Raw genomic sequence first — 13,949 nt, forward strand, 5'->3', positions numbered from 1 at the left:
GAAGGATTTTAGTTGGTTTATGTGCTAAGCTGATCAGCAGACAGAAGACATGATGAAAACTCACAGCAATTAACACCTAGATAAGCAGAGATTAATACCAAGATTAAACAATACTCCAATCAAGGAGCTGCCAACAGGCAACAGAAAGCATCCATCAAATACCCCCCCCCCCAAAAGATCACCCACAACAGTACTGACAGAGCAAGTCTTTAGAACAGGGATCCCCAACCGCTGGACCATGGCCCACTACTGGACTGTGACCTATTCACACCTGGGCCACGTGAGCGGCTGGCTGGTGCATACAAATGCACATGCAGCTTGAGTTGCCAGTAGGCTGGCATGTATGCACTACACACGTGCATGAAGCTCAACTTGCGTAAGTCAACCTGCAAATGCATGCGCTTGCACACTGGCATGCCCCTCACATGACCGGGACTCCTCCTCTTGCCAGACCACTAGGCTGCCTGCAAACATTGGGGACCACTGCTCTAGAATATAAAATGGGAACAAACCCACTCTCTACCAGTCAGGGGTGGGTTGCTCCTAGCATTACTGCTGGTTCAGTGCACACAAAAATTTTGCCCGTGTGTGCTCTCTTCGCTTGCATGCACACCAGATGCATGCTCCGTGCACAAAAATAGGCCTGTGCATGCACAAAATGTTAATAAAGGGAGAAAATTGTGCAATTACAATTGTTCTGGGCATGTGCAGAACCAAAAATCAAGATGGTGGCCTTGTAGAAGAACCGGTTTGGGGGCATGGCAGACCTGGGTTACTGCTGGTTCCAGCCAGTCCCAGGCCACCAAACCACTACTGGTTTGGCCAAACTGGTCTGAACTGGTAGGAACCACCTCTGTTACCAGAACTAATGATGTTACCTAGTTTGGATAATAAAATGTCTGTAGGAAAATGACGAATCTCAGAGAGCACCAAGGACTTTTCATAACAGTTTTAAGTCAAGATGTCCAATATTATTCAGTCTCATTAGGAATAACAAAAGGAAATCTTTGTACTTAATCCAAGGTTCTGTGCCGGAACTTTTATCTTTCAATTAATTATAACTCAAATTATAGCTGAGTGAACAATATTCAGATCTAGTGGAATGTAAGGGATTAAGGCTCTTGGCGGTTTGCCTTGCTCATCAGGTCAGTGTAATAGATTTGTAAGCACATACACCTAATCTCAAACTCTTGAGTTCTAGGTTGCATACACACTGGGATCAGCTAATAAGAAAGCTGCATATATATCTCTAAAGTCCATAAGGCTAACAAAGCAACCTTAAAATTGCTGGAAAATATCCAAGTATTCTTAATATGCAGTGGCTTTTTTCTATGGTAGTATGCTGGTAATGTTTTAATTTGTTGTGGGTATCAACTGTAATTGATTTTTTCGTAATTTATATTTACTTTTTTCAGTAAAGAACATTTGTTCCCTGCCTTTCCCACTTCCATTTTTTGCTAAAAAAAGGATAAAGATAACATGTAAAGGTACAAAAGCACAAAGAAAATGTGTAGATAAAGAAAGGGGGATGAACATTCAAAAGCCAGAATAAAATGGCAGAGAATAATGAAAAAGTAATCTTTTGTTCTTTGAAGCACAATTAGATGTAGAGAATAGGCTGAATGCCTGACATACAATAACAGAGGAAATAAATAAATCTAGCCTGGAAAATAACAATGCAATTTGTAGAGTAACATTGGATTTAGATGGATTACTCTGCCTCTGGAGCCATTTTCAGAGGTTGGTTGAAACATTCATATTGGCAGAAGGGTAGGGTGATAAAAATCAGCCAGATGATAGATATAACATCATCGGGCAAGCCATCTGTTTTGTACATGTCATGCTTGCATATTCGTCACTCCAATAGACAATGCTGCCCTGAATGATGGGATATTTTCTTTAACTACAAGGTCTATTAAGGAACGGAACAGCTTCTCCCTTGGAGTTGTGAGTCCTCCAAACCTTTTTGGGAAGTTTTCAAAAAAGACTGGAGACTCTTTTGTGATGATGATGAGAATGATGTGAAGATTCCTATCTGGAGAGGAGGTTGGACTAGAAAGTTCCTATAATTTTGTGAATTTTCTCCATCGTTCAAAAACTCTGTCTGAAAAGATGAACTGATGGACAGAGGAAAGAAAGTCATCTTTATTATTAGTTCATTGCATAATTAGCCAGATGTTCATACTGGGTTTGACATTTTTGTCTACCCCTCAAGTCTTTCTCAAGGATTTGGGATAGGCAGATATAGATGTTTGATGGTGTTTAAAGGTATCGTCTCAGGATGTGAATGCTCCCAAGTAAAGCTGTCTTTTGCAGTTGACTGGTGGTAAATTTTTCCATGCTGATTGTGTTCAAGAGGTGCTCCAGTTGTTTTGGGATTGCACCCAAGGCACCCATTACCATTGGCACTACCTTTGCTTTCTTTCACCAGTCATTCTATTTGTAATTTGCAGCTCTTTGAATTTTGTTATCTTCTTGATAACAAAATACAAAGCTGTCTCCAACTACTGCCATGTCCACTATCCAGAGGTTTTTGTGTTTCTCGTTCACAATTGTTAAACCTGTCGTGTGATGTGGCATGTGCCTGTCTGCTAAGATTCTAAAGTCTCTGAACACTTTAGTTTCTTTGTTTTCTATGACTTTCTATATTTTATGGTCCCACCAGTTCTTACTTGCAGGCAAAAGGTATTAATACAATAGCAGAGTTGGAAGAGACCTTGGAGGTCTTCTAGAGGCCTACTTGGAGGCCTACTATTTTATTTTTTTATTGTACTGGCCATGTAAATATTTCTTGTCCTGTCTATTTTCTGTTTTTCATTTGTTCTTTGTTATAAACCAGTTTGGTCTCATCAGTGCTCCGTGTTTCTGCTATACTAGTTTCAGTGCATCTTGAAACTCGGTTTGGCAAAAGCACCCGGTGAAAAAAAAGGAAGACTGGGACTTCTAGTCATTCCTTAGGCATGAAAACCAGATGGGTGACTTTGAGCCAGACACACCCTCCCTGCTTAACCAACCTCACAAGGTTGGTGCTGTGGATAAAATAGATGGAGGAAGAACCATTAGGTATGTTAACAGCTTGAATCATTTCTGAAAATAATAAAGGTAGGATTAAAATAAATAAAGCAAATAACTAAAGGGGTTTAAAAAGTCTAGCCAACAAGTCTTATTTACATTTCCTCACCCAAACAACTACCTATTACAGTTTATATTCCCACTAATCAGCAGATAACAATAGCAATGAAAGAAAAACAGTGATAAAAAAAAACCCATTAATACCATTGCAAACTGCTTTAGACTCTGCTTTCTGAACCCTTACATAATTTTAATGATTTTATAGTGAGGTTCATGTCAGAAAAGCTGATAACAAAAGCAAAAGTCCAGGGACAATTAGAAAATGGTTTGATAGGACAGCTTATAGCACGACAAAAAGGAAATGCTGCGTGAAAGACACCTAGGATAGAAAAAATCATTAACTAGCTGTTCTCTATCTGCAGCAGTTAAAAAGAGCCAAGCAATCTGCCTGCATATGCCTAACTTCAAATGATAGCCTAGTTAAATATAATACATAGATAGCAGGTCAGTATATAACAAGAGGCCACAGAGTAACTGATTCCTTTCACAGAACCGTCTAGCAGTCTTACATGAAGAAAACCAACGGCCTTTAAAAGTATGTATTAAAAAAATCATGTTGTTCACTTTCTTTAACGTTCTAAGTAGCCTCTGTGGGCATAATCTTCATAAGAAGAGAATATTAATGCGTTCCCCTTTTATTTAAAACTGGAAATATTGTTTGGTTACCAATAGCCATTCTAACGTAGACATAACTTGATGCCACACTATCTTTTCTTCAAAAATGCTTTTTTAATATTTTATGCTTTCAGTCTCTTTTTAAAATCCTTGTGTTTATATACTTAGAAAATGAAATTCAAGGGAGGAGTGTACTAAATCAATCAAAACTCTGTTTTGCAATTCCTTGGCGAGGAAATGTATGTTGCAATAACAAGAGCAGGAAATTCTCTCCACGTCCAAAAGCATTGTGTTATTCTAAGGCTACTGGCTCTGTGTTGCAAAAATCTGCACAGGATCAGAGGCAGACTGAAAATTCTACCACTTGGCTTCCAGCTTGTGGCCTATCAGAGTTTTGCAACCCTAAATAATATCCTAATACTGAGATGAGTTGATGGAGAGGAGAAAAAGGTTGTTCAGAAATAGATGACAGAATAAATTGCAGGAAACATAAATGAAACTTACATGTAGCCAAGGGGCCAAGATAAATGAAAGTATTAGGAAAAGAAATGAAAGGTTAAAAGGGTGAAATATCCTGCTTTGCCCATATGGAAGAATAACCATAATGTATAAAAATGGATTTCCTTGCTATATTGAATTGCATGATGAAATATAATTCACGCTAACATTTTGCTGGCATTCTTGTCTTTTTCTTAAAGCTCACAATCCTTAAAGTAAATAATAATAATAATAATAATAATAATAATAATAATAATAATAATAATAATAATAATAATAATAATAATCTATTTTATGGAAGTGTATGCTGTTAACTCAGTTCAGAAAACTATTTACACCTTGGTCAGTACTTTACTTGCGATCTTTAAACTGTTCTTCACAGTTGGTAACAATAACATACAATTCATAACAGCTTGCAAGTGTAGCCAAACTTGGGAGGAGGGGGAGGAAAGGAAACCACAAAGCCAAAATATTAATTTCATTGCTGAAAGAGTTGAACATTTGGAATGTTTTAAAAACTAATTTAAACGAAGTTGGACAATTTGTCGATAAGAAGCAAAGACAAATGTAGCTCCTCTTACCTTACTAAGAAAAATCAAACAAGGCAAATAGTAACCTAACTGATTTCTTATTGATCTAAAAAAAAATGCTTGATATAAGTATGAGTGGGTTATAATGCTACTTACAGATAAACATTGATTGTGCCGTGCTGTTTTTTATAAGGTTGAGCAGATGGCTGAGGAATCTATCTCTTGGAAAGCCAGTTTGTCAGATATGGGCATAATTCCTAAGATTACTAATCAATCCTTATCCTTAAGTACTGTATTTCAGCCAAGATGAGCAGTTGCTAACACTTATTTCTTATAAATGTCAAGCTAAAGGGACATGGCGGTGCAGTGGTTAGACTGCTGATTTCCAGCAGTTTGGCAGTTTGAATTTCACTAGGCTCAAGGCTGACACAGCCTTCCACATTTCTGAGGTCTCTAAAATGAGGACATAGATTCTTGGGGGCAATATGTTGACATTTAAACTGCTTAGTTTTATGTCCTCGACTTACGACCAGCCGCAAGTCCTCGACATACGATTGACAGCTGGCAACTGCTGTCAATTGACAGGGGTGGCTGGTTGAGCGGGGGCTGTTTCTGCTGATATTATTGGTTGCCCTGTTTGACAGCTCTAGTATAAATAGCTGTCAAGCAGGGCAAGGTACTGAATTGTATATCGTTGCCGTTGATTCTTGTTCTGTTAATAAAGCTATTATGCAGTAATTTTACCTCAGCTGCTCCACGCCTCATCTGTCCCTCTCAATATTCAACACTTAGAGAGGACTATAAAGCATTTTGAAGCAGTATATAAGTCGAAGTGCTTTTATATTGCTATTGTTTTTGCTAAAGGTTTTTTCCCCCCATTGGTAGGTTTTATTCTAATTCTGGTTATTCTATGTTTCTATGTCTGTGTAACGTGTACATGGGTATTTCTTCACTGATTATCAACGGGGGCGGGGGGCGGGGAAAGGACTTATAACGGGGAAAAAACCATATAAATGTGGTTTTTCTTTCCCTGAAAGAAGTGGTCTATATCTTAACCCTCGAGAGAAGCTTTAGTGATTAAAAATAAACCTTTTAAAATGCTAGTTTGAAAAAAGTTGAAATTCATAATAAACACTTAATGTTTTCTTGCAAGTCCTGTGGTAAAGAAGAACACAGGTTTAGTATTGTTGGCTATGTTTTGATTATTTGGATGAAAGGATACATGTTTTGAAAGCAAGTGCTTAAGTTGAATTTATGAGGTATATATATCTATATATCTATTTCTCTCTTTTCCTCTCTAGATGGGAAAGAAGAAATTCACTGGATTAGAAATCTTCCTGATCACTTTCTTCCTTTTGCTACTCATCATAACCATCGCTTTGATTGTACTTCTAGCAACAGGTTATTCTGGTCTTAAAGGTAATGTTATTCACAGTTCCTTGACTTACAGCCAGAAAACTGCTCCAACGGCTACACAAGATCTTTTAAAAGAATAATTAAATATCTCCCACATGATTTTCAGATAAGTGCGGACCTCTAATCATGCCTTCGGGTGAGCCTTTGTGCTTCTTCTGCCTTTGATCATTTGCCATTTTGAAATATGAAACCCACAGGAATTAGAGTAGGGTAGGAACATTGGGGTTAAAAATTCAACCACCAAAATTCTTTCCAACCCCAGTCTCATGTAGGTATGATAAAATTCTACCCATTTCATGAACTCCCTCCAAGAGTTAAACAAAGTCCATAAAAAAATGAACTTGTCCATTTTAAGTCATAGAATGGACAAGATTATTTCCCTGTTTGCACCTAACTAAGATACGTATACCCCCCTAGCTATTCTTTTTCCCCCCTACCATATTACAACCAATTTTGTTGTATTTAAGTACAATGACAATAAAGATTATACTTATACTTATATTTCCATATGGTTGCCTTACGTGATCTTCAATCTGTATCTGAGATAGCCTAAAATACTGTATTCCTTGTTAAGTAACTAATAAGCTATGGCAATTTTATCACAAATACAATTTGTCGCACTTTCTGACCATTTTGCAGAGGGTTGTATCAGCTTGGCAGCTATTAACCAATTAGGCTGACTTTAGGTATCCTCTAAACTTCTAGTTCTTCGATACTGCATGTGGTCATTAAATTCTGAGCAATGGAAAGATTCAGATATTTCAAAGTAGGTTATCTATCAGTAAATATCAGTCAAGTCACTAACTAATCCTCAGCTCAGGAACATGAATGATAGCTGATCAGAGGGAGTGACAGGAATTCTGCAGGAAAAAAAGTGATTTTCTTTGGCCCTGCTCCTCATGATGCATCCCCACCCACATATGGTTTGTCAGCTACTACTCAGAGGTTATGTTTAAAAAACAAACAAACAAACAAAGGCTTACAAGCTTGCTAGAAAAACAGACCAAAGCATAATTGATGGTAGAGGAACTACATAATAAAGCAACAGAAATAGAGGTAGCTCATGCAACCATCCCACAACTTGGTTGCCAGCTGTTGCACATAATGCTTTTAAATATGAATTTATCCTTCTGGCAGAAGACCACAAACTTGGTATATGAAAGACTATGGGGTTAGAAGTCATCTGGAAAAGCAATAGACACATGTTGAAAAACTCCCCAGGAAGAGGCTGATAAATCAAAGGTTGCCCCCTGCAAATATACAGTGTGCATGTATATGTATGTATGTATGTATTCCAGTCATTTCCCGTGTATGATTGACAGTATCTTGGCGACGTTCCGATGAGGTCACATTCGTTATCTTCAGGCTGGTGTCTTTGGCTTCATGCTTGTGTGAGCAAAGCGTGATCGGAGCTGCCATTTTTCTATAAATATAGGTGGGGTGTGTGGAATGTTGGCTTTGTTGCTTTAAACGGATTTGTTGGCTGTGTTGTCACATCTTGATTGGTTGATGGAATTGATGTTTGGTGAGGGTGATTGGTGATGGTGTCCTGTGTTGTTCTGGGTCCTGTGTTGGTTTTTGTGGCTGGAACTCATTTATTGACTAGGACTAGTTTCCAGATATCTGGTAGGCGGGAGGTATCATCATGTTTATTCATGTTGTGGGAGTGTTTCTCTATTTCGATAGCTTCCATAATTATTCTCTTGTTGAAGTGTTCAGTTTTGGAGAGTAATTTGGTTCCTTCAAAATCAATTTCATGTACTGTTGCTTTAAGGTGCTGGAAAAGGGAGGAAGTTTTTTCTTCTTTTTTGACTGTGTTCTTGTGTTCTGCGATGCGTTCTTGTGTTCTGGGTGCATTTAGTTTGTCCAATGTATGTTTGTCCAATGTATGTGGTTGGGCAGATTTTGCATGGTATTTCATAGACTCCTTGGTTTTCTAGATGGATCTTGTCTTTGGGGTTTCTTAAGATGTTGGCTATTTTTTGGTCAGTGCCGAAGGCTGTCTTGATATTGTTGTTTATGGATATTTTTTCTGATTTTATCTGTGGTGCCTTTGATGTAAGGGAGGAGGGTGATGCCATTGTACGGTTCTGTGTCTTGGTTCTTTGGGGTTTCTCCCTTTAGATTAGGTTGGTAATTGCATTTTTTTGGAATCCATTGGAAATTAATACATTTGTGAGGGTGTGTAATTCAGTTTTCAGGTGGTCTTTGGTTCTGGAGATGAGGTTCTTGGCTACGGAGTTGATCTGTGCAGGGTGGTGATGGGATTGTGCATTTAGGTAGCGGTTGGTGTGTGTTTTTTTCTGGTAGATGGTGTGTCCTAGGGAGCCATTGGGTTTTTTGTAGATTAGGACATCCAGAAAGGGAAGTTGTTTGTTAGCTTCTATTTCCATAGTAAATTGTATTTTGGGGTGTAGGCTGTTGAGATGTGTGAGGAAGTTGTCCAGTTTTTCTTTCCCATGTGGCCAAATTACGAAAGTGTCATCTACATATCTAAGCCAGAGTTTGGATTTGCGTTCAGATTTACCTAAGGCGTTGGTTTCAAAGTGTTCCATGTATGGTTTGTGATGACGGGTGAGAGGGGTGATCCCAAAGGTGCTCCTTCTATCTGTTTGTATCTTTGTCCATTGTGGATGAAGTATGTGTTGGTTAGGCAGTGGTTGGTCAGATCTAGGATGTGCTTGGGGGGATGTATTTGTTTTGGATAACTGTCAAGGCTTCTTTAATAGGCACTTGGGTGAAGAGGGATATGACATCGAAGCTCACGAGTAGGTCACTAGGTTGTAGGTTTTGTTTCTTAATTGTTTCTATGAAGTGGATTGAGTTTTGTACATGTGAGTTGGTGGATTCTGTGTAGGGCTGAAGTTGTTTGGCAAGAAATTTGGCAAGATTCTGTAGAGGCGAGCCTATGGAGCTGACTATGGGTCTGAGAGGTGTTCCTTCTTTGTGTATCTTGGGGAGACCGTAGAGCTTGGGGCATCTGAATGATTTTTCTCTGGGGATGATTCTTTGCTGGATCTCTTCCCTGATGGGAGAGGCTTTTATTTTGGATTTGGTGTCTTTTTTTCAGGTAGGTGGTGGATCTGTGTTTAGTGATTTGTAAGTGGGGTCTTGGAGTAGGTTGGATAGTTTGGCTTGGTAGTCAGATGTGTTCATCACCACAATGGTGTTATCTTTGTCTGCTTGGAGAATGATTATGTTGTTGTCTTTCTTCAATTTGGTGAGTGCTTTTTGTTCTTCTTTATGTAAGTTGCTTCTGGGTGGATTGCTGGAGCAGAGGATGTTGGTGACTTCAAGTCTGATTTTATTGGCTTCATCTGGGTTGATATTGGTTAGGGTAGCTTCAACTCCACATATGATGTTTTCAGTGGGGATGCATTTGGGGGCGACTGCAAAGTTGAATCCTTTGGAAAGGACATTGGTTTCTGCTCTGGTGAGGGTCCTGACTGATATGTTATATACTGTTTGTTTCATGAGTTGCTGTGGAGGGGGTTGGGCTACTGGCGTCTTTCTAGTCTGTGGAGTTTGTTAGTGTGTGTGTCTGTCTTGTGGGAGGTTTCTGTTTCAGCTCTCCAGAGGGCTAGTTTTTTGGATTTGTCCCAGAGTGCTGGGTGGATTTTATTGCTGAGTTTGAAGAGTGAGTAGGTCCCTGTTGGTTTGGTCTAGTAGGAATCTTTTCCTGTGTTTCTGATTAGGGCTAATTCAGTTCTTTTCAGGATTCTTTCAGTGGCTGAGGTTTTTGAATGGAAGTTTAGTTGGAAGCATGTGGGGATCACGTTTTTGTCTCGACAGTTGTGCAGGAATGTGAGGTCACATAAAAACTTGAAGTCTGAAGAGCCACCATCTTATGTGACCTCACATTCCTACTCGTGAGCTTCGATGTCATATCCCTCTTCATATATATATATATTACATTTGTGTTGCATTTGTGCTGATAAATAAATAAAGGGAGATTAGTATAGTATAGACCAGTAAGGGTATGGCTAGCTGATGAGAGCTAAATAACTTGAAATAGATCTATACTAGTCTCCCTTTATTTATTTATCAGCACAAATGCAACACAAATGTAACAAGGCAACATAAAAAAGGCTTTCTGCCTGGATAGCCCCTAGGGTGGGCCTATAGACAGAAAAGGGAAGCAGTATGCTCCCTCCCATATTTGGGCATGCCAGGGGTTGTGACACAATACATACCTATTTCCGTGGCTTAGCTGATAAAGGAGGAGAGCCTGCGGCTTAGTGGCTAACACAACTGCCTAATATGCAATACAGCGCAGGTTCAATTCCCAGTAAGGGTATGGCTAGCTGATGAGATCATCAGGTATATTTTCTCTGATAGCTATTTGATGTGATCCTGCTCAGGTGCACAGATTTGATAGGTAAAGTATTTCCTCTTTACCTTTTACTTTTCAGAATTTTATTACTAGACTGGGTGCAGAGGTGAATAGGTGGGTGAATAAGTGAAGGGAGTTTTAGAAAATGGTTAAACTTCTGAGTCCACTCATCCATCAAACCATTGCAGTTACAACAGTGAGAGCCCATGTTGGCACATCTGTATTGATGGATCTGTTTCCCAACAACTGATGACAGTGAAAATGGAAGCGGGGGGAAAGCCGTTTTCCCTGCATAGAAAATAAGGACATCTTTGACAGAATCCACATTAACTGAGCTTTGGAGATGAGCCCTTAGGTGCAGTTTAGTTGTTAATGCCCTTGAATAAAACAACTTTCCAAAAAAGTAAAGTGGGGGGGGCGAATAGAGCATTTGCCAATATTTACATGCATATTGTTATAATTTTCATAACAATATGGAATACATACAGTTGCATTCCTGTAATTAACCAAAGGAACCTTTGAGGGTTAAACACTATATCTAAAGTTTTCTGGAAGTTGAAGTAAATAACTCAATTATTGTTTGACCATAGGCCTCTCGAAAGAGTGTCAGATATAGATAAAAAGGATAAATCAACAATTTTCACCCATTGGGAATAGAGAAGCATTTTAAATAAAAGAATAATAAGAAATATACTGTCATTATGGCAATTTTTAGTATGAGTTAAATATCAGATACATATAATATACATATAGTATACATATAATACACTATAATGTGTGTGTGTGATGACATACTCACAAATTTTATAAATACTTATGATTAATTATTTTGCAGAAACTGGTAATCTGGTTCACTGCATATTTTAGACAAATTGCTTAAATGCAAGTCATTTGTTTCAACTATGCAGTGAAACAGTTGCTAGTCTCTGCAAAAGTAATGTATCATGGTAGAATAAACAGATTATGATAAAATGCTCCCAAGATGAAAATATGTACAAAATACTCTGGGACAGAACCAAGTTATTTATTTGTATAATTGCTTTAAAATGGGTAATGAAATTATGCAGACATGTGCTTATACTAACATTAGAATATGTAGACTACAAAATAACATTATTGAATTTTATTTAGCAGAAAAAAGAAAGATATATTAGACAAAAGTAATATTCATTTATATTATATCATTTGTTTATAACATTTATTTCAACTATTTATTTCCAAAAATGTAATCAATAAAACAATATATTAACCCGCAATGAGTATCATTATGTAATTGAAAATAGCCTGTAAAGGTAAGAAGTAGAATTTGTTTAAATATAGGCATGATACAGCTATTAATAGAGTGATGTTACTTATTTATTGTGATGGTACTGAGATCAAGGGCTGAGTTAATGACAGGCTGTAGGAGTAGTTGAAAACTAGTTTGGTGTAGTAGTTAAAGGCATCAGACTAGAAACAAGAAGACTGTGAATTCTTATCCTGTCTTAAGCACAAGGGCAAGTGGGCCTGTAACTGTCAGCCCTAGAAAGCCCTACAAAGGAAGCAGTGACCCAGCCACTTCTGAAATCTTGCCAAGGAAACTTCAGGCACTAGTCCAGCTAGCTACTGAGAGTTAATACTGACCAGAAGGCCAAATAATGTTGTATGTTGATGTGAGCTCAGGATTTACTAAGCCCAGAGTGAATGTTGGAGATTGTTGAGGCCAGAAAGAATGTTGGAGTTGCAATGTGACAGAAATTGGACTGAGTGTTGAACATTGACTGGAATGCGAGGAATGTCATTTCTGGATTTTGTGGTGAACCAGTGGTGGAGCAGGAACAGCTGTGTACAGCTGCATGTAGTATTGGGCTGCAGATGGTCGACTGTTAAAGACTCTCGCAATAGGATGCTGTCACTGATAGAATTAAATATGGTCCTTGTCTGGATGGACATGGTGTTTTATAGCTGTTCAGGTTAGTATTTCATTTTAAAAAGTGGCATGTGGCAGCTTTGCCTTTGGCATGTTGGAGGGCTTGAGCACCCAGGGTTGAAAATTTATCGAACTTATCGAAAATTTCTCCTTAGCATCAGGTCAGGGTGGTGAATGGAATGGCTTTACTAGTGAATGATTCTGGGTTGGGTCTTTTGGGAAGGCTGATTTTGTATTAAATGTATGTAAGCTGCTCAGAGTTGAAATGTGAGAGTTGGATTACGATCTAAATGGAAATAAATAAATCAGCAAACAAGCTTAGTCTGCAATCCAGAACTAATTTAGGTAAAGTCACTCAAGATACTGGACTAAATTCAGACGTTCTGCAGAATAAGGACGCTAATAAGGCACGGAGATTCATAGAAAAGAAAGTTACATCAACCTATTTGATTCTCTTCTAAAACTTAAATGTATTTTCTGACTTATATCTGTATATACTGATACCTGCAAGTTCGCTAAATGAATCACCACAATTCTAGTAAGCATCTGAATATCACATTCAAAGTAGGGTTTGTTTTATACAGTGCCTGAATCTTGTTAAAACAAATAATTGAAATAAACACTATTTTTCGCCATAGCATTTAGTGAGGATTTCTCAGATTTCTTAGCTAACAAAATGCTTGTTTGTTGTATTTGCATTGCCTATTTATTTCTATTGTTGCTGTTGTTATTATTGTTCTCTAACTGATGTAATACATTGATTTATTTTTAGCCTTTTCACCTACTTGTCCAGTTATTCCTCTTTCTGAAAGAATAGATTGTATCCCAGATCAAGTGGCAACAAAGGTAAGTAGTGTATACAAGTTAAATAATAATAATAATAATAATAATAATAATAATAATAATAATAATAATAATAATAATAATAACAACAACAACTTATTGATCAAGAATTATTACATTTCCACCCATATTCAACTGTGAGTAGGAGTATGCTACAAAAATTCATTTAATAACCATTTAAAGTTACAACTGCATTGAAAAAAAGTCACTTATGACCATTTTTTATACTTACGACTGTTGCAAATATATAAAAAAATATTTATTTCCCACACTGGTGAAGATTGCATGTCCACATTTTAAAGAAAATGTTTACAAAGGTTTGGAATGGCCAATGGAATTGATCGTGCTCATTGGAAAAAGCTTGGCAGCCCTACTTATTTCTTTATGCATGCATGCAATCACTTCTAAAGGCTCAGGAAGGTTTACAAATGTCATGTTGTTTAAACCATATCATGTGTCACGATTTAGTAAGCTAACAGACTGAGTTATTTGTTGGCACTCAAGTACAGCATTCATGCATCTTTTTGTGCCTTCAACAATATGCTCATGCAGAGGACTTTGAAATGCAGTTGGAGAATTTTGAGAAAAATTAGACAGAAAATAGGGGGAAAATGTGTATCAATAGAGGAAAAGAGCAGGAAAGAGAAGGAGAAGAAGAAACAATTGTCACCAT

At 37.7% G+C, this 13,949-nt stretch overlaps 1 protein-coding gene across 5 annotated transcripts in view; it reads left to right on the forward strand.

Moving 5' to 3' along the window:
• Nucleotides 1-13,949, forward strand: part of SI (sucrase-isomaltase) — a 186,155-nt gene that overhangs the window by 58,704 nt on the left and 113,502 nt on the right. For 3 of the 5 annotated variants that reach the window (XM_081954756.1, XM_081954757.1, XM_081954758.1), the window contains exons 2-3: nt 6,077-6,194; nt 13,206-13,279. In XM_081954756.1, the coding sequence (XP_081810882.1) occupies nt 6,077-6,194; nt 13,206-13,279 (192 nt within the window). Of the gene's footprint in view, nt 1-3,610; nt 3,668-6,076; nt 6,195-12,342; nt 12,477-13,205; nt 13,280-13,949 lie in introns of those variants that run through there. The other 2 variants (XM_081954755.1, XM_081954759.1) reach the window with 2 other exon arrangements.

Source organism: Natrix helvetica, assembly GCF_964273705.1.
Source record: "Natrix helvetica genome assembly, chromosome: 5".
Taxonomy (NCBI): Eukaryota; Metazoa; Chordata; class Lepidosauria; order Squamata; family Natricidae; genus Natrix; species Natrix helvetica.